Genomic DNA, 14867 nt, shown 5'->3' with positions numbered 1-14867 from the left:
GGACGACAGGAATAAAGCTTCATTAAAACTAATTAAAAATGAACTTTTAGTTTACTTAAATCTTTGTTTGCCATGTTTAGAGGCTATTAATGTATTTAAGAGCGACAGCAATTTGTTACTGGCTGCTAGGTGTAACAAAAAATATGTTTTTAAAAACAAAAAATTAAATACTTTATTTCTATGCCGAGTACTTTTTTTTTAAGCTTTTAGTCGAGAAATACTTTATGTAAAGCCTAAAAAGGTGGCAACCCTAACTGTAACTGTGTTACACTGTGTTATTGTTTTTTATACATTGTTTTACAATTTCTTTATATATGTTCGCTAAAAAGCACCTTGCAGCATTGCACCCCTTATGCTTTCGCGAATGTGTCTGTTAGTTGTGTTACGCGATCTATTTCAACTTTCAACTATATGAAACAACTAAGTATTTGCAATTAGATGCATTACTCAATTTTTTATAATTTATAGGGCTAATGGTTACAAGGATGAGTGCAAGTTTATCACCCGTTCTAAAGTTTTACGTAGATCACCCGTTTGTTGTAGCAATCAAATACAAAACTAATCCACTTTTTATTGGACGCATTGTTAAACCGTCTGTTTAAAAAAAGGATATTGTAGTGTTACGTAGTACTTAATGTGTATTTGTGATGACAATAAAAAAAATATATACATGCAAGAATAGTAGGTACCTATTTCAGTTTATTTTTTAACAAGAACGTTATTAGAAAAACGTCGAGAAGCGATTTTGATTCAAAATTATTGATATTAAAACTCGAAATAAGAAACATAAATGTAAATGTGTAAATGCTAAACTTTGTCGTTTTTCAAATGGAAAAATAAAAATATTGTGAAAAATTACAAGTTGTGTTATTTTTTATAATGAATTTTCACCAAGTAAATGCCGAACTATTCGAAATTTTAAAGCTAATACTGTTAGAACTATTAAGTTTTGTCAGCGACATCGTTTATGGACCGCTAAATACATAATCCGATTTGGGATTTGCTTTTGCATGTAGATTTTTCATACCCATTTTACAAATTTTTAGTACGACAATTGCATGTTAAAAAAAAAATGATTTTCACTACGTTTTGGACGTCAATAATTTTTTATTTCTTTTCAATTTCTAGCAGTGTCAGTGCAAGTATACAGTAGAGAATATATTCAAGGTTTCCGGGTAGATCATCCTTTTCTCGTGGCAATCAAACATAAAGATTATTTGCTTTTCGCTGGATTGATCAAAAATCCGTTAGCGTAATTGCCATTATTAACAAGATTAACATAAGTTTTTACTATTGTTTATTTGATTTATGTTTCAATTTTGTATTAGTCTACTATACCTATCACAAATATACACTTTTGTTCAATATACCATGGGTTTGTTTTTATTTATTGGTTAATCGATTTCCCGATTATTTTGAAATAGATATAGACTAAATGTATAATAATAGTCTTATTAATAAATATATATGTATACACATATGTATTGCTAAATGTTATCACCAAAAAGTATTATCTATATTCTGTATTAACCTTTTTAACGCATGTGTTTACTACTTAAGGTGTTTTTAGGGTACGTTGTAGATGGAATTTGTAAATGGTTAGATAAAAAAGAATTATTTATAATAGACCATCCATTTATCATATTATTGCTCACAGAGGTAGCTGTTCTTTTCATGGGATCCATATCAAAACCTAAATCTATACAAAAGATAAGATGATGACTAAAATAGCCTTTAATTACAATTATCAGACTCGATGCCTTAAACATGCATTTGTTTGAAAGAATTATTGCTGTAAAAGAACTTAGGTTTTAGATATGACTACGTACTTGTGTGCACGTTGGAATACGGGAACTTTACTTTTAGATATGTAATACACATTTATAGATACTATATCAAACACGACAGTAGACAGAATAATCAGAATAATAAAGCACGACTTGATTTAAAACTGATATTTTTAATTATATACCTTTTGACTTTTCCATTAGCTACAATCTGTTTATTAACTTTTGAAATGAAAATCTGTCTATCCCGGATAGTTCGAAGCTTCACTTTTTATTCGCAAGGGGGTCCAGCATCAGTCCCGCTAGTTTTATAATAATCTATTATGTGGAAGTATATTAGTATTATAATAATATATAACATCTAACTGGTTGATAATATCGTTGTCACCTATATACCTACACTATTAAAAAAATTAGTAGTAGTAGTAGTAATGAAGGTGATTATTTCTGAACATTCCGATGCAGTTAAAATATTTTTTTAACGGTTATTTAATATTTTTCCATTTTCAATATCTATTAATTTCGATTTCATCACATACCTAAAAACGTCAACAAAATATTTAAAACCATTTATTGAAAAACATGATAAGTAGGTGCATGTATTGTTGGTATGAAGATTTTGGTACCTCGATTAAGATTAATACTGGTTGTGATTAATTGTTCATAATTCAACGTAAAACCGTCATCAATTTCTTTGAACNTACGTATAGAATGAGGGTGATTATTTCTAAACGTTCCGATACAGTTAAAAAAAATTTTTAACGGTAATTTATTATTTTTCAATTTTCAATATTAACTTCCATTTCATCACATACCTTGTAAACGCCAACAAAATATTACTACTAATTAATTGGAAAATGCATGTGTTGTTGGTATGAAGATTTTGGTACCTTGATTAAGATTAACACTGGTTATGATTAATCGTTCATAATTCAACGTAAAACCGTCATCAATTTCTTTGAACAGTTTCATCTTTTTAAAGTGCCAGATAGTTCCTTACTTTATTGTAATTTTATTAAAAAGTGATGATATACTGATTCAAGATTTTACTTCAATAATATACTTTCCAATTTCTTCTTCATTAGAATTTGGCATTATGGCGGCAAGTGCTATTTTCCCTGACAAAGTACTTATGGTCAATCATCCATTTTTAGCCATACTGAAGCATAATAACGATTTACTTTTTATTGGAAAAGTTAAAGACCCATCGACTATTCAGTAATATATTTTACAATACGAATTCCGGATTGTCATAATATCAGTTTTTGTTGTGCAACGTAAAAATAAAGAATTTAGTTTTATCACGACTCAGTTTATATACATTTTTGTACTATATGAATCGATTTTAATAAGATAAAGATGAAGAAATAAACTAACAAATCTCTAGGGTAAGAACGGATACTAAAAATACATTTATATTTTGCATACCAAGTTTAGCACCCATTGTATTTACTTCTTAAAATCAATCCATTTACTGCGTTTTTATTAAAAGATTATTTCACCGTTTTAATTTTAACAATAGTCAATTTACTTATCAAGAACTTTAATATATAATAAGTAGCTATGTATGCAAAATTAACATTTTTGTTTTAGCTGTTGTTATCGCACTAGAAAGTTACGTATGGGAACCTGAAAGCCAATATTTCATTGCTGATCACCCCTTTATTGCTGTGATAAGATCAAAAAGCAATTTGTTATTCATTACACGATTAATTAAACCATAAATGTTCAGTTATGCATGCTTTTCAAACTCTGTTATTCAGATTATTTTGGTGAAACGTAATAAATTTTATAAATACTTTTACAACTTGTTTTTTTTTAATTTCTGCAAAAACAAAGCACTCAATTTTGTACACGTATATAGTTAACATCAGAAGGTTTTTGTAGCAATTACCCAAAAAACATGAAGATGTTTGGTATAATTAATATTTACTAAAAGAGCAATGTGTAATTATGTCAGTGACTAGGCTCCTGCTTGTGTCTCATATCTCATACGTTTCTCTATACATACATCATCATCAGGTCGTCAGTCCTTAGACTGGTTGGACAGGTACCTGCACTCATTCCTACCCTGAGCTAAACTTCGCATTTCTCTAAAACTAGAACAGCCCGCATCCTTAACTATTTGCGAACAGTAATCTAATCTAGGTCTCCCTTTACCCCTCCTAACTCCTGTTTCTGCCTTTAATATGTCACTGACTAGACCTTCATGCTTGAGAAGGTGTCCTACCAACCTATCTCGCCTACTTCTTATTGACTTTCATAGTCTTTTTTTCTCCTATTCTTTCTAATACCTCTTCATTTCTAACCTTTCCCATTCACGTTATTCTCATCATTCGACTATAATACCACATTTCGAACGCTTCTAACCTTTTTTTTTCTGCCGCGCCCACTGTCCGAGTTTCACACCCGTACAACGCCGCGCTCCAAACATACATGATAGTATTTATTTTCTTGAAACAACATTACATTTTAAAAACGTTCCCTATTGCAATAATTAATAAAACGCTTAGTACTACCCTCTTTTATTCTTTGTTTTCGTTGCATATTCGTGTTATAACTTTTATAATAGAAATAAAATATTAATAGGTTCAGCTTTATAGACGCTACCTATTGAAGGTTTTATATTAATATCCCTTTAAATTTTTTTTAATAGGAATTGGCATTATGTTCGTAAGTGCTGCTATTCCTGACGAAGTACTTATAGTGGACCATCCCTTTATAGTCATACTGAAGCATAATAGCAATTTACTTTTTGTTGGAAAAGTTAATAATCCGTCGATTATGCATTAATATCTATGTGTAACTATAACAGAAGTCAGATTGTCATTATATTTTACTTATACTCTGTAACGAATGAATAAATCATTTAATTCTGCAACGACCCGGTATTTTCTTTTTAATTTGTGATCGAATTTCAATAATAAATTAGTGAAAGATATAAAACACGAATAAAGCTGATTCATCTAGGTACTAATGAAAAAGGTCTAAAAAGTTGACAGTAGCTTGCAATACTTATTGGTGAAACAGATAAAAAAACTATTAAGTATTAGGTACAAATCATGTGGGAAACCATTTAAAAGAGATTGCTACTATGAATAGAACACTTTCTTCATGATTCTATTGTTAACGTATTTATCGAGATTCTGTAAAATATTCGAATATAGAAAATGCCCCCCCTACCCCTTTTTACTGGCACTGATTCAGTTTCTACTTGTTCCCAGTATTAAAGAATGTAGCCTTAAAATTAACATCAGAATAGATATAAAAACTCCCATTAGTTTAGGAATCTAGCATGAAATACGTCAAAAAGTTTATTCAAAAATTAACACCGACATTTCGACTTTTGGTGCATGGTTTCGTTAAGGTAGCTTTTTGATGATGATGTAAAAATCCCAATTACATTAATTATGTACCATTTCCATCTGTACCTGCACAGAAAAAGAATTATAATGATAATAATGATGGTAAAGCTTTAATCCAAATAGATCGAGAACTAGTAACATGTGCGGTTTTCTGATTTTATATCGCAGGCCTTTTCGTGGGGAGGGGGTTGATAATGCACCCCTTGAAAGAAACATAAAAAGGTTCTTGACCGATTTACACTTTCCGGTTAAATTGAAATATAAAATTTTTATCATCGTATTGCATTCCTTTGTATAATGTAAGACAGTTAAAGGTGATTTAAGGACTAGTACTGAAAGGTATGCAATTCGTATCAACCCAAAGGGCTCAAACGGTCGAGAGTATTTGTGAAAACATTTTCAAGCACTTTTCATTAGCATAAGGGCGGGAAATTTTAATTTCCATTAGAGATGCGTTCAATATCACATCTCTCATCCCACTAATTATAAGTAAAACTGTTTTNTCCCTTTAAATTTCTTTTTAATAGGAATTGGCATTATGTTCGTAAGTGCTGCTATTCCTGACGAAGTACTTATAGTGGACCATCCCTTTATAGTCATACTGAAGCATAATAGCAATTTACTTTTTGTTGGAAAAGTTAATAATCCGTCGATTATGCATTAATATCTATGTGTAACTATAACAGAAGTCAGATTGTCATTATATTTTACTTATACTCTGTAACGAATGAATAAATCATTTAATTCTGCAACGACCCGGTATTTTCTTTTTAATTTGTGATCGAATTTCAATAATAAATTAGTGAAAGATATAAAACACGAATAAAGCTGATTCATCTAGGTACTAATGAAAAAGGTCTAAAAAGTTGACAGTAGCTTGCAATACTTATTGGTGAAACAGATAAAAAAACTATTAAGTATTAGGTACAAATCATGTGGGAAACCATTTAAAAGAGATTGCTACTATGAATAGAACACTTTCTTCATGATTCTATTGTTAACGTATTTATCGAGATTCTGTAAAATATTCGAATATAGAAAATGCCCCCCCTACCCCTTTTTACTGGCACTGATTCAGTTTCTACTTGTTCCCAGTATTAAAGAATGTAGCCTTAAAATTAACATCAGAATAGATATAAAAACTCCCATTAGTTTAGGAATCTAGCATGAAATACGTCAAAAAGTTTATTCAAAAATTAACACCGACATTTCGACTTTTGGTGCATGGTTTCGTTAAGGTAGCTTTTTGATGATGATGTAAAAATCCCAATTACATTAATTATGTACCATTTCCATCTGTACCTGCACAGAAAAAGAATTATAATGATAATAATGATGGTAAAGCTTTAATCCAAATAGATCGAGAACTAGTAACATGTGCGGTTTTCTGATTTTATATCGCAGGCCTTTTCGTGGGGAGGGGGTTGATAATGCACCCCTTGAAAGAAACATAAAAAGGTTCTTGACCGATTTACACTTTCCGGTTAAATTGAAATATAAAATTTTTATCATCGTATTGCATTCCTTTGTATAATGTAAGACAGTTAAAGGTGATTTAAGGACTAGTACTGAAAGGTATGCAATTCGTATCAACCCAAAGGGCTCAAACGGTCGAGAGTATTTGTGAAAACATTTTCAAGCACTTTTCATTAGCATAAGGGCGGGAAATTTTAATTTCCATTAGAGATGCGTTCAATATCACATCTCTCATCCCACTAATTATAAGTAAAACTGTTTTTCTTTTGCGTACAATTTGAAAATGAGGAATTTTATACATTTTTCTTTGCGGTATAAAATCGGAATACTTCACCTGTTACCAGTTTCAGGTCTAAAAAAGGAAACGTCGATGTTGCATTATTAAATAATCTCTTTTTTATCCTTATTTTAACTTTGATTGGACCTATTTGTAAATTAAAAAATAAGTAATCAATGCAACCCCTTACCTAATAGGTTTAAATGAAAAATATAACGAATTTTTTTACAGTTTTAGTCCACATTTAAAATACATTTATAAAAAAGTTATTGTCTTTGTTTTAGCAGTTATTACGGTACTAGATAGATTGGTGTGGGAACCGGAAAGTGAACATTTCATTGCCGATCATCCCTTTATTGCATTAATAAGAACAAACAACAATCCTTTGTTCGTGGCACGACTGATTAATCCATTAAAAAGGGCTCAATAAATTATTTATTAGAAATGGTAACCAAATAGGTACCGCTCATACTCAAGAACAAAGATCAGCCGTTTAGTATTTATTGTTTTGCACGTGTGGGGTAACTCTAACATTACATTAAGACATTGACATTTAGTAGTAATTTAACAAATAGTACGGAAATATTAATAGTAGCGTTGGTGAGATAAAGAAAAAACTTTATTTAACGCTCTTTTTTTTCAGCAGTTATACTTATAACAAAAAGTTACCGAGAATCGTTGGAAAGCTATTTCTTTATTGCTGATCACCCATTTATTGCATTGCTTAAAGCGAAAGATACTCTTCTGTTTGTGGGAAGATACGTAAAACCTTAAGAAACTAATTTTATGTTTATAATAAAGTCATTATTGAAGCAATTCAAAATGACCACCCAATTAGTTTTTGTATTTTGTTTTCATGTTTAGTATTCAATGTGCACAATTTGTTAATGTATTTGCCTAATAATCAAAAATATTCTTAACTAAAATTGTTAAACACACTAAAGGACTTTGCACAATTCTTACAGAAAATTAACTGCAATTGAATTAATGTGGTACATATATATGTTATACTTTAGATAAGCTGAAAATCGTGCATTACGTTGATCCGTGACCTCGTAACCCTGAGAACTTTTGATCACAATGCCCTAAAAAACGTTACAATCCAATTGCAGCCAATTTGATCGGAATCGATTTTCCATAAGCATTGTGCAGTCTTTTGGTATAAAACCTTTAGATACACACACGCCTTATTTAAGAACTGATTTTCGTAATAGTTTAATGACCTATTTTCCACTTAAAGCTGTCTACAGACTAGAAAGCTCCTTAAACAAATGGTTTTGCTGTTGAAATGTAATTTTACAAGAGTACAATTTTTTATTTACCTACATTTCCTTTTAGGAGTGTACGCGGTAACACTGAGCCTCATCATAGATCCTAACAAGCTTGAGTTTGTTGCTGACCATCCGTTTATTGCTTTGCTTATGAGGAAAAACAACCCTTTGTTTATTGCTCGAATAATTAACCCATAGGAATGTGGTCATTATAAAATAAATAATTAGTGGGGCTTTCTATATACTTAAATTACATATTCCAATTTCAATATTGTAAAGTAAGGCTGTATGAAATTAATAAAAGGCGAATCGAAATTAAAATGCATATATACGTGTGTTATTTTTTTTATTAGTGTACTCATTTATTTTTCTTTGTTATTTTACTTTGTAATGCATAAGACAAGACTATAAGACTGCCTTTTATCAATTTTCTCTATAAATACATTGTTGTTATTTTAGTAATTATAGCGATTGTTTCTAGCATTAGTATTTGCAAGGCGAATGGGCAGCCGCGTATTATCTCACACATTTATTGTAGACCATCCAGCTGTTTTTGTTATAAAGAAAAATGGTGCATTTTCCGAAGATAGTGTGATATTGTTTATGGGTTACCTTCACTCGCCATTATAATGATTTTATTTTTGTTATTATTTTGCATTTAAGTTACCCGAAGTCCTTTGAGTCTTCCTATTATATCGTTTATAATTAATTTGTATCACTATATTTGAATATATTACTTACTTTTGTTTGTGTTTATTTTATTCTGGTACTTACTATTTAATTAATCGTAAATTTAATCATTTCTGCAGTATATAGTTTCATTTCAATTCATTTAGATTGTTTAGAATTTTGTGAAATAAATATGAAACAAAATATACATCAATTAATAAAAGGCTTCAGTGGTTATTGAACACACTGAAGATGTCGTGTGCTAAACCTAGCGAAACGCCTGCAGTTAAGCAAAGGACATGGAAATACAACTCAACCTGCTCTATCCGGAAAACATAGGTAGGAAAAATTATATTTTGTTTTTGTAAATTATAATTAATTAGAGTTTCGCTTAAAACTTAATAAACTATATAAACAAATAGTATCTAATAAGTGTATGAAATATACTGATTAATTTCGATTTAAAATTCTTTTTACCATTACATATTCCATGCTATAACAAATGATTTTGAAAATACCAATGACAGTTTAAATACATGACACAGTTTATTAGAAGCTGAAACTTACGTTATTAGGATCGCATTTATTTACGATAACGAGTACATTTTTTTTATTCGGAAAATTAAGTAACATTTCGATAATTAATAAGAATTTTACTGTAGGTAATTCAATGTTTTTAATGGACAGTAATTTTATACTTTCCATATAGGTACATTTGAAATAAGTAGTGGTATAATATGTAGTAATTATAAGACTGGTACAATTAAATAAACATTAACGCTTATTTTGTACACGATCGTCATCAATCAATTCCATTTACTGTTTTTACCCTTCGTTGATTGGATTTGTGTCATTTTAACGGCGTAGGCAAACAAAGCCGGATTAAAAATGCAGCAGGCTCAAAAAACAACTATTAGAATTAATAGGAACGATTTAACCGACGAGATTGTCCCAAAATATAATAACTACAGAAATAATTTTAAAGTACAGTACCGTTTATCAGCGTTTAAAGAATTTCGTAAGGAAAATGAAGTGACTATGAAAAAACCAAGGTAAGTAATTTTTAGTGCCTAATATGCATGGTTCCTATACTAGAAAATTTACATTATTTTAATTGCTTAATAGATAATAATCTATAAGTCCATACAATATAGAGTATGCGAAAATGAGAATCTTGGCATTGAATTATAATATTCCACTGATTAATAGCAGAAAGGACTGTGTGAAAATTGTGCAAACATACACATACGAAGTCGCAAATTACAATGTTTACTAATTGAGATTTCCTCTGCCAAAATTCACTCTTTCGCAATCGGTATAAATAAAATTGATGTGATTAATCTAATCGACTAATAATCAAAACGGCTGAGCAGATCTTGATGAGATTTTGCAAATATGAACAAAATGTTGATAGGAGTAATACGCTATTATTTAAAAATATTTATTGGTTATACCTTATATTAACTGGATTTTCTTTAAATAATCAGAACTTTGCTAGAAAATGATTAAATCGAAAGATGTCCCGGGTAATAAAACAGGCTGCTGATTCAAATCGGCTCAGTTTATACCAAAGAAAACAACCCCCCACGTGAACAAATTAACAACAAATTGAGATTGTATCTCCATTTGCCCATCGACACACGTGAAGAAATAATTATTATGATTTTCGAACTATGAAAATTCATGACTGACTCATAGCGACTCCTGGATTAGAATAAAATTCATTGGCTCCTTACCTTTCAAAATTACGTTTCTAATTCAAAAAAATTTTCCTTGACATTTGCATGGATTAGTATTTTCTGGGTTTTCAAGATATTTAAGGTTTGTGGACACTCCATAGTAATTGTGTACTGATGGTAATTACATACTTCAAACAAAATTTGGTTTCAGCAAAAATGCCAAACAATACGTTAATTTTAAAGAATTTTGCAAAAATAATACGTTACATGGCTTACCTTACGTAGGAGATGACACATTAACAATAGGGGAGAGGTAAGTAAAATATTCTTTCTATTTTCATATTACAAAACAAACTCTCATATTAATTTGGTTTTATTGTTTTTTAAAGAAACTTTATATGATAATACTTATATGAAACGCATTTTTAAAGGATTTCAACAGAAACAGCTTCTGTATTCGTATTGATCACTAATTACTGATTCAACAGATTTTGTTGGTTCTTTTACCTGCATGACTAATGACTACCATACATCAGCAAAGCTTTTAATGTTTAGCAGATTACGTTTTCTTTTATTTATTTTTTCAATAAAGGTGATGCCTAGCACCTCCGCCATATCGTAACTCTTTTTTTATTTTTTAGTAGCTATTTATTTTAACTAGTTAGTAAACGTAACTCATAAATAAAGAACCAATGTACGGTGCACCCTTTGCGCCCTTTTGGCAATTTTAAAGCGACTTCAATTCAAACGTGCGCAATATAAATTCAATAATACTCTTGTCTCTTATGTATAAATATTAAATGACATAAAATTTTTCATGTGGGTACAACTACCCATCGTACACATTTGCCTGGTCTGCCTATACCATAATCATTTTATTGAAGTATCCCATAGTTATTATGTAAACTAATACCAATAAATGGTAATTTGTTAATGATTTACCAACTACAACCTAAAAAATACGTAAATGTTACATCAGATAGGTAATTAGGTAATGTATTAAATGTCTAATCAGTCAGTTGTTTTTAACTATCCAGTTACGTCATTATGTCACCATCTACAACCTTGTCTCCGGTTGGGTCGCTGATTTATCGAAACTGACTACAGCGTGCTGATGAGATCAGTTAAGATGTGGCGATTTCGATAAATTACTGATCAAAAGTTCAATCTGTTCTTATTATAAAGCGTATTTTATTCAAATATCTTCGGCATGTAAAATTTCTGTGTTTCAGAACATTTTGGGCGATCGCAACCGTATCAAGTTTCATCTTAGCAATATTTTTCATATTTAGCATAAACCGCTTCCACTCGAGCATACCAGTTATTCAAAATATCGACCCCTTACCGAGCTATATTAAAGACTATCCTTTTCCAGCAATAACAATTTGTTTTAAATACATAATGACAGAATCCCTAGCAAAAAAGATATTATCAAAGAGGCACGTATTGTTTTATTGAAAAAAAAAAGGAAATCCATAAAGAAAAGCTTTACATTTTATAGAGATCCCCACGAAATGAATATATTAAATTACACCTGCTACAAACAATTGTGCTATCAAAATTATGCTGCCAACGAAAGCGAAGATGTTTTTTCAGATGTTGTACCCGATGTTCAAATGAACTATTTTAAGGTATTTTATTATTATATTCATATTAATAATGAAGTGGTGGAATAATAATAATACATACATAGTATTATGTCGCCATCTATGCTATTTTCACAGGGTGAATTATCAGTTATTATTTTGTTCGTTACTTAAATGTTACACATTTATAATAGGGATGAAAAATTGGTATAGGCTCTCGCGGCCAGTTGGTGAACTGATGCTGTCCTGATTCGGATTTAAGGCTGTTTGGGAGGTATGTCACGAGACAAATAAAAATTTGGAAGAACGTTCCTCATTCAATTCTAAAACTCCTGTAAAAATTACAAACTAAACCTTTAAAAAGTTATTGAAATTTTAAAAAATTGTAATTTTACACGTCATTTTATGGAAATTCGTTAGCCGAACAGATTAAATTTATTATTATTAACAGAAAAAAAGCTACCAGAAATTTCAAACTTTTATAATAAGTAACTTGAACTCTGGAGAATCACTTTAGCGTAAGGTTATTCAAATTCACTAAATGGTTATCGAGGAAAAAATGAAAAATTAGCTGAAAATCTCGTTTTTACTTGATAATATAATGATAATATTTATAATTGTCTGAAATAAATGCAATTTTAAAGTTTTAATTATTATTTAAACATATTAAAAAGTTTTACGCTCATTATTAATAGAGATTGAAACTAAATATTTTTTTGTTTCGAAGTTGAAATCAAGGCATATTCACTGCCAAAAGTCAGTTAAAAATTTTCCATATTTATATATATATATTCGTTATTTCTTATTTTATTCAGTTTTGGTCAAATTCCAAATCTCAAACCGTACATACACTTTTTTTTAGTATAGATAGTACTCATTTATCTCATGATATGCTGCAAAACCTAATTAATCACGAATTTCTAATTTTATGTACTCTTGTCTCCGATTGTCCGATTGTACCTCCCAAACATCCTTAAAGGCCGTCTTCGGTTGGAGTTGTTTGTCCACATCCAACATCAGAGACGGAAGGACCTCTGATGAAGTTCGCTACTCGTGCTAGCGAAACGCTAGGAAGCAAGTTCAACCGACGACGACCTTTAGAATCGAATTACATTACACTTTATGCTTAAATGTAATATAATATTTATTACAGTTTGTTATAATATAAGCATATATGTATGAGTATTATAAGAATTTAAATGTGTGTTTAATTTAAAGTGGGAAATGAGACATTAAATTGAGTCAATTACTATCTACAGTTTACATTTTAGTTTGTCGTTTCATGTGACCACATTTTAAAGATTTGTCAATTCGGAGGAGAGCCTCATTCATGTAAAAAGGTATTCAAACAAACATTTACAAAATATGGATCCTGCTGTTCGTTCAACAAAATTTCTGATGAAATCTTATTTCGTTACAAGTTAGTAACTTAGGTAGTAGATAATATTTTATTCTGATAATTACTTTCAGGCAACCCCCATTATCTAAATTTACTTATTCATCAAGCGTCCTTGACTGGACAATAGAGACTGGTTATCCTGATGACGTGTATAAATCGATATGGCCATGGAGACCAAAGGGTAGGTATAGTACTTAACGTTTGCAGATATAAGCAAAAGACACGGCAACATTGCCCATCAGAGACAACCTTATGCATACGATAAAATTCCGCTCGTGAAAACATACTATTGTAAACAGTTACCTAAAATTACACGATTTACATTTATCGTAAAATGCTAAACCATGTTTCGACGCATAACGTGTCGTCTTCAGATGGAGACTGTCTACATTTAGGGTTTTAAACGCATCTGTGGAAGTTCTATCTGTTTTTTTTTGCTATTTCGACAAGTTTAACATTTTCTAGGATCTGGTTTAAATTCAGGATTAGTTGTAGTGTTAGATACCGGCAGCATATCCACATATTGTGAAAATCTGGGATTAAACAAATTAACGGTAATTCTGTACATCATAAATTTTATCAATACCGTTTGATTGTGGTTAGTTCTTTTTACATAAACCCACGGATCAACCGGAACTAGCCCAACCATCCGCAATATCCTTAGGTTACGAGACCGCCGTCCAAATAATTCCCAGGGTATTGGAAGCCGATCGGTCTTTAAGGAAAAGTGTTCATCCAATACAGAGAGGTTGCTATTTTAACGACGAACGAAAATTGGGTCTTTACAGGCAGGTATCATGCATAAACTTTCACATTTAACAATTTAATCTGGGTCTACCTCTGCTCCTTATTACTCCTGTTTCCGCATCTAGTACCAAAATTTCCTATCATCTAACCTCTCGTTTTTCATGCAGACATCAATAACCCCTTCAAATTTTACATTTCCCAAAATTATCTCATTTCTTTTCTTTTCTAGCTAGGAATCAGTTTGTAACAGAGAGCGTTCTGAATTCTGTACAATATCACCCATCTAATAGAATTTTCACAAAATTTCTTTAGAACTAAATGGATAGTGTAATAGTGTAAATGCAGATTCTGAGATGTGAACTATCTGCTCCATTTTTTATGTTAAATTTAAATTATCAAATACATAACAAAATAAAATACATAAACTTAAACAGTTTTAAATGTTAAAATCGACTTTTTAACTGCAATTTCTCTAATTAAATCGCTTACCACTAATTTTAAAAAAATATCTTCTTCGGTATTTGTTATTGCAAAATTCAAAAGCCTCGATTGATTCATAGCAGATTTTAAGTATGTTTTGAATAAATTTAAATTTAAAGCTACAAATAAAT

General features: G+C 30.4%; 1 protein-coding gene across 10 annotated transcripts in view; it reads left to right on the top strand.

The window, feature by feature from the left end:
• LOC108740009 (antichymotrypsin-2) overlaps positions 1 to 8922 on the top strand; it is a 17726-nt gene extending 8804 nt beyond the window's left edge. Inside the window, exons 4-5 of one of the 10 annotated variants that reach the window (XM_018474160.2) lie at positions 1571 to 1767; positions 1856 to 1949. In XM_018474160.2, the coding sequence (XP_018329662.1) occupies positions 1571 to 1719 (149 nt within the window). In that variant the 3' untranslated portion in view covers positions 1720 to 1767; positions 1856 to 1949. Of the gene's footprint in view, positions 1 to 468; positions 682 to 1128; positions 1370 to 1570; positions 1768 to 1855; positions 1950 to 3380; positions 3538 to 4443; positions 4599 to 5679; positions 5905 to 7548; positions 8220 to 8243; positions 8504 to 8657 lie in introns of those variants that run through there. The other 9 variants (XM_018474158.2, XM_018474166.2, XM_018474170.2 and 6 more) reach the window with 9 other exon arrangements.
• Positions 8923 to 14867: the final 5945 nt, after the last annotated feature.

This window comes from Agrilus planipennis, unplaced genomic scaffold (assembly GCF_000699045.2).
Source record: "Agrilus planipennis isolate EAB-ADULT unplaced genomic scaffold, Apla_2.0 scaffold200, whole genome shotgun sequence".
Classification (NCBI taxonomy): Eukaryota; Metazoa; Arthropoda; class Insecta; order Coleoptera; family Buprestidae; genus Agrilus; species Agrilus planipennis.
Note: the sequence above shows the minus strand (reverse complement) of the source record. Positions and strands in the feature narration are given on the sequence as shown.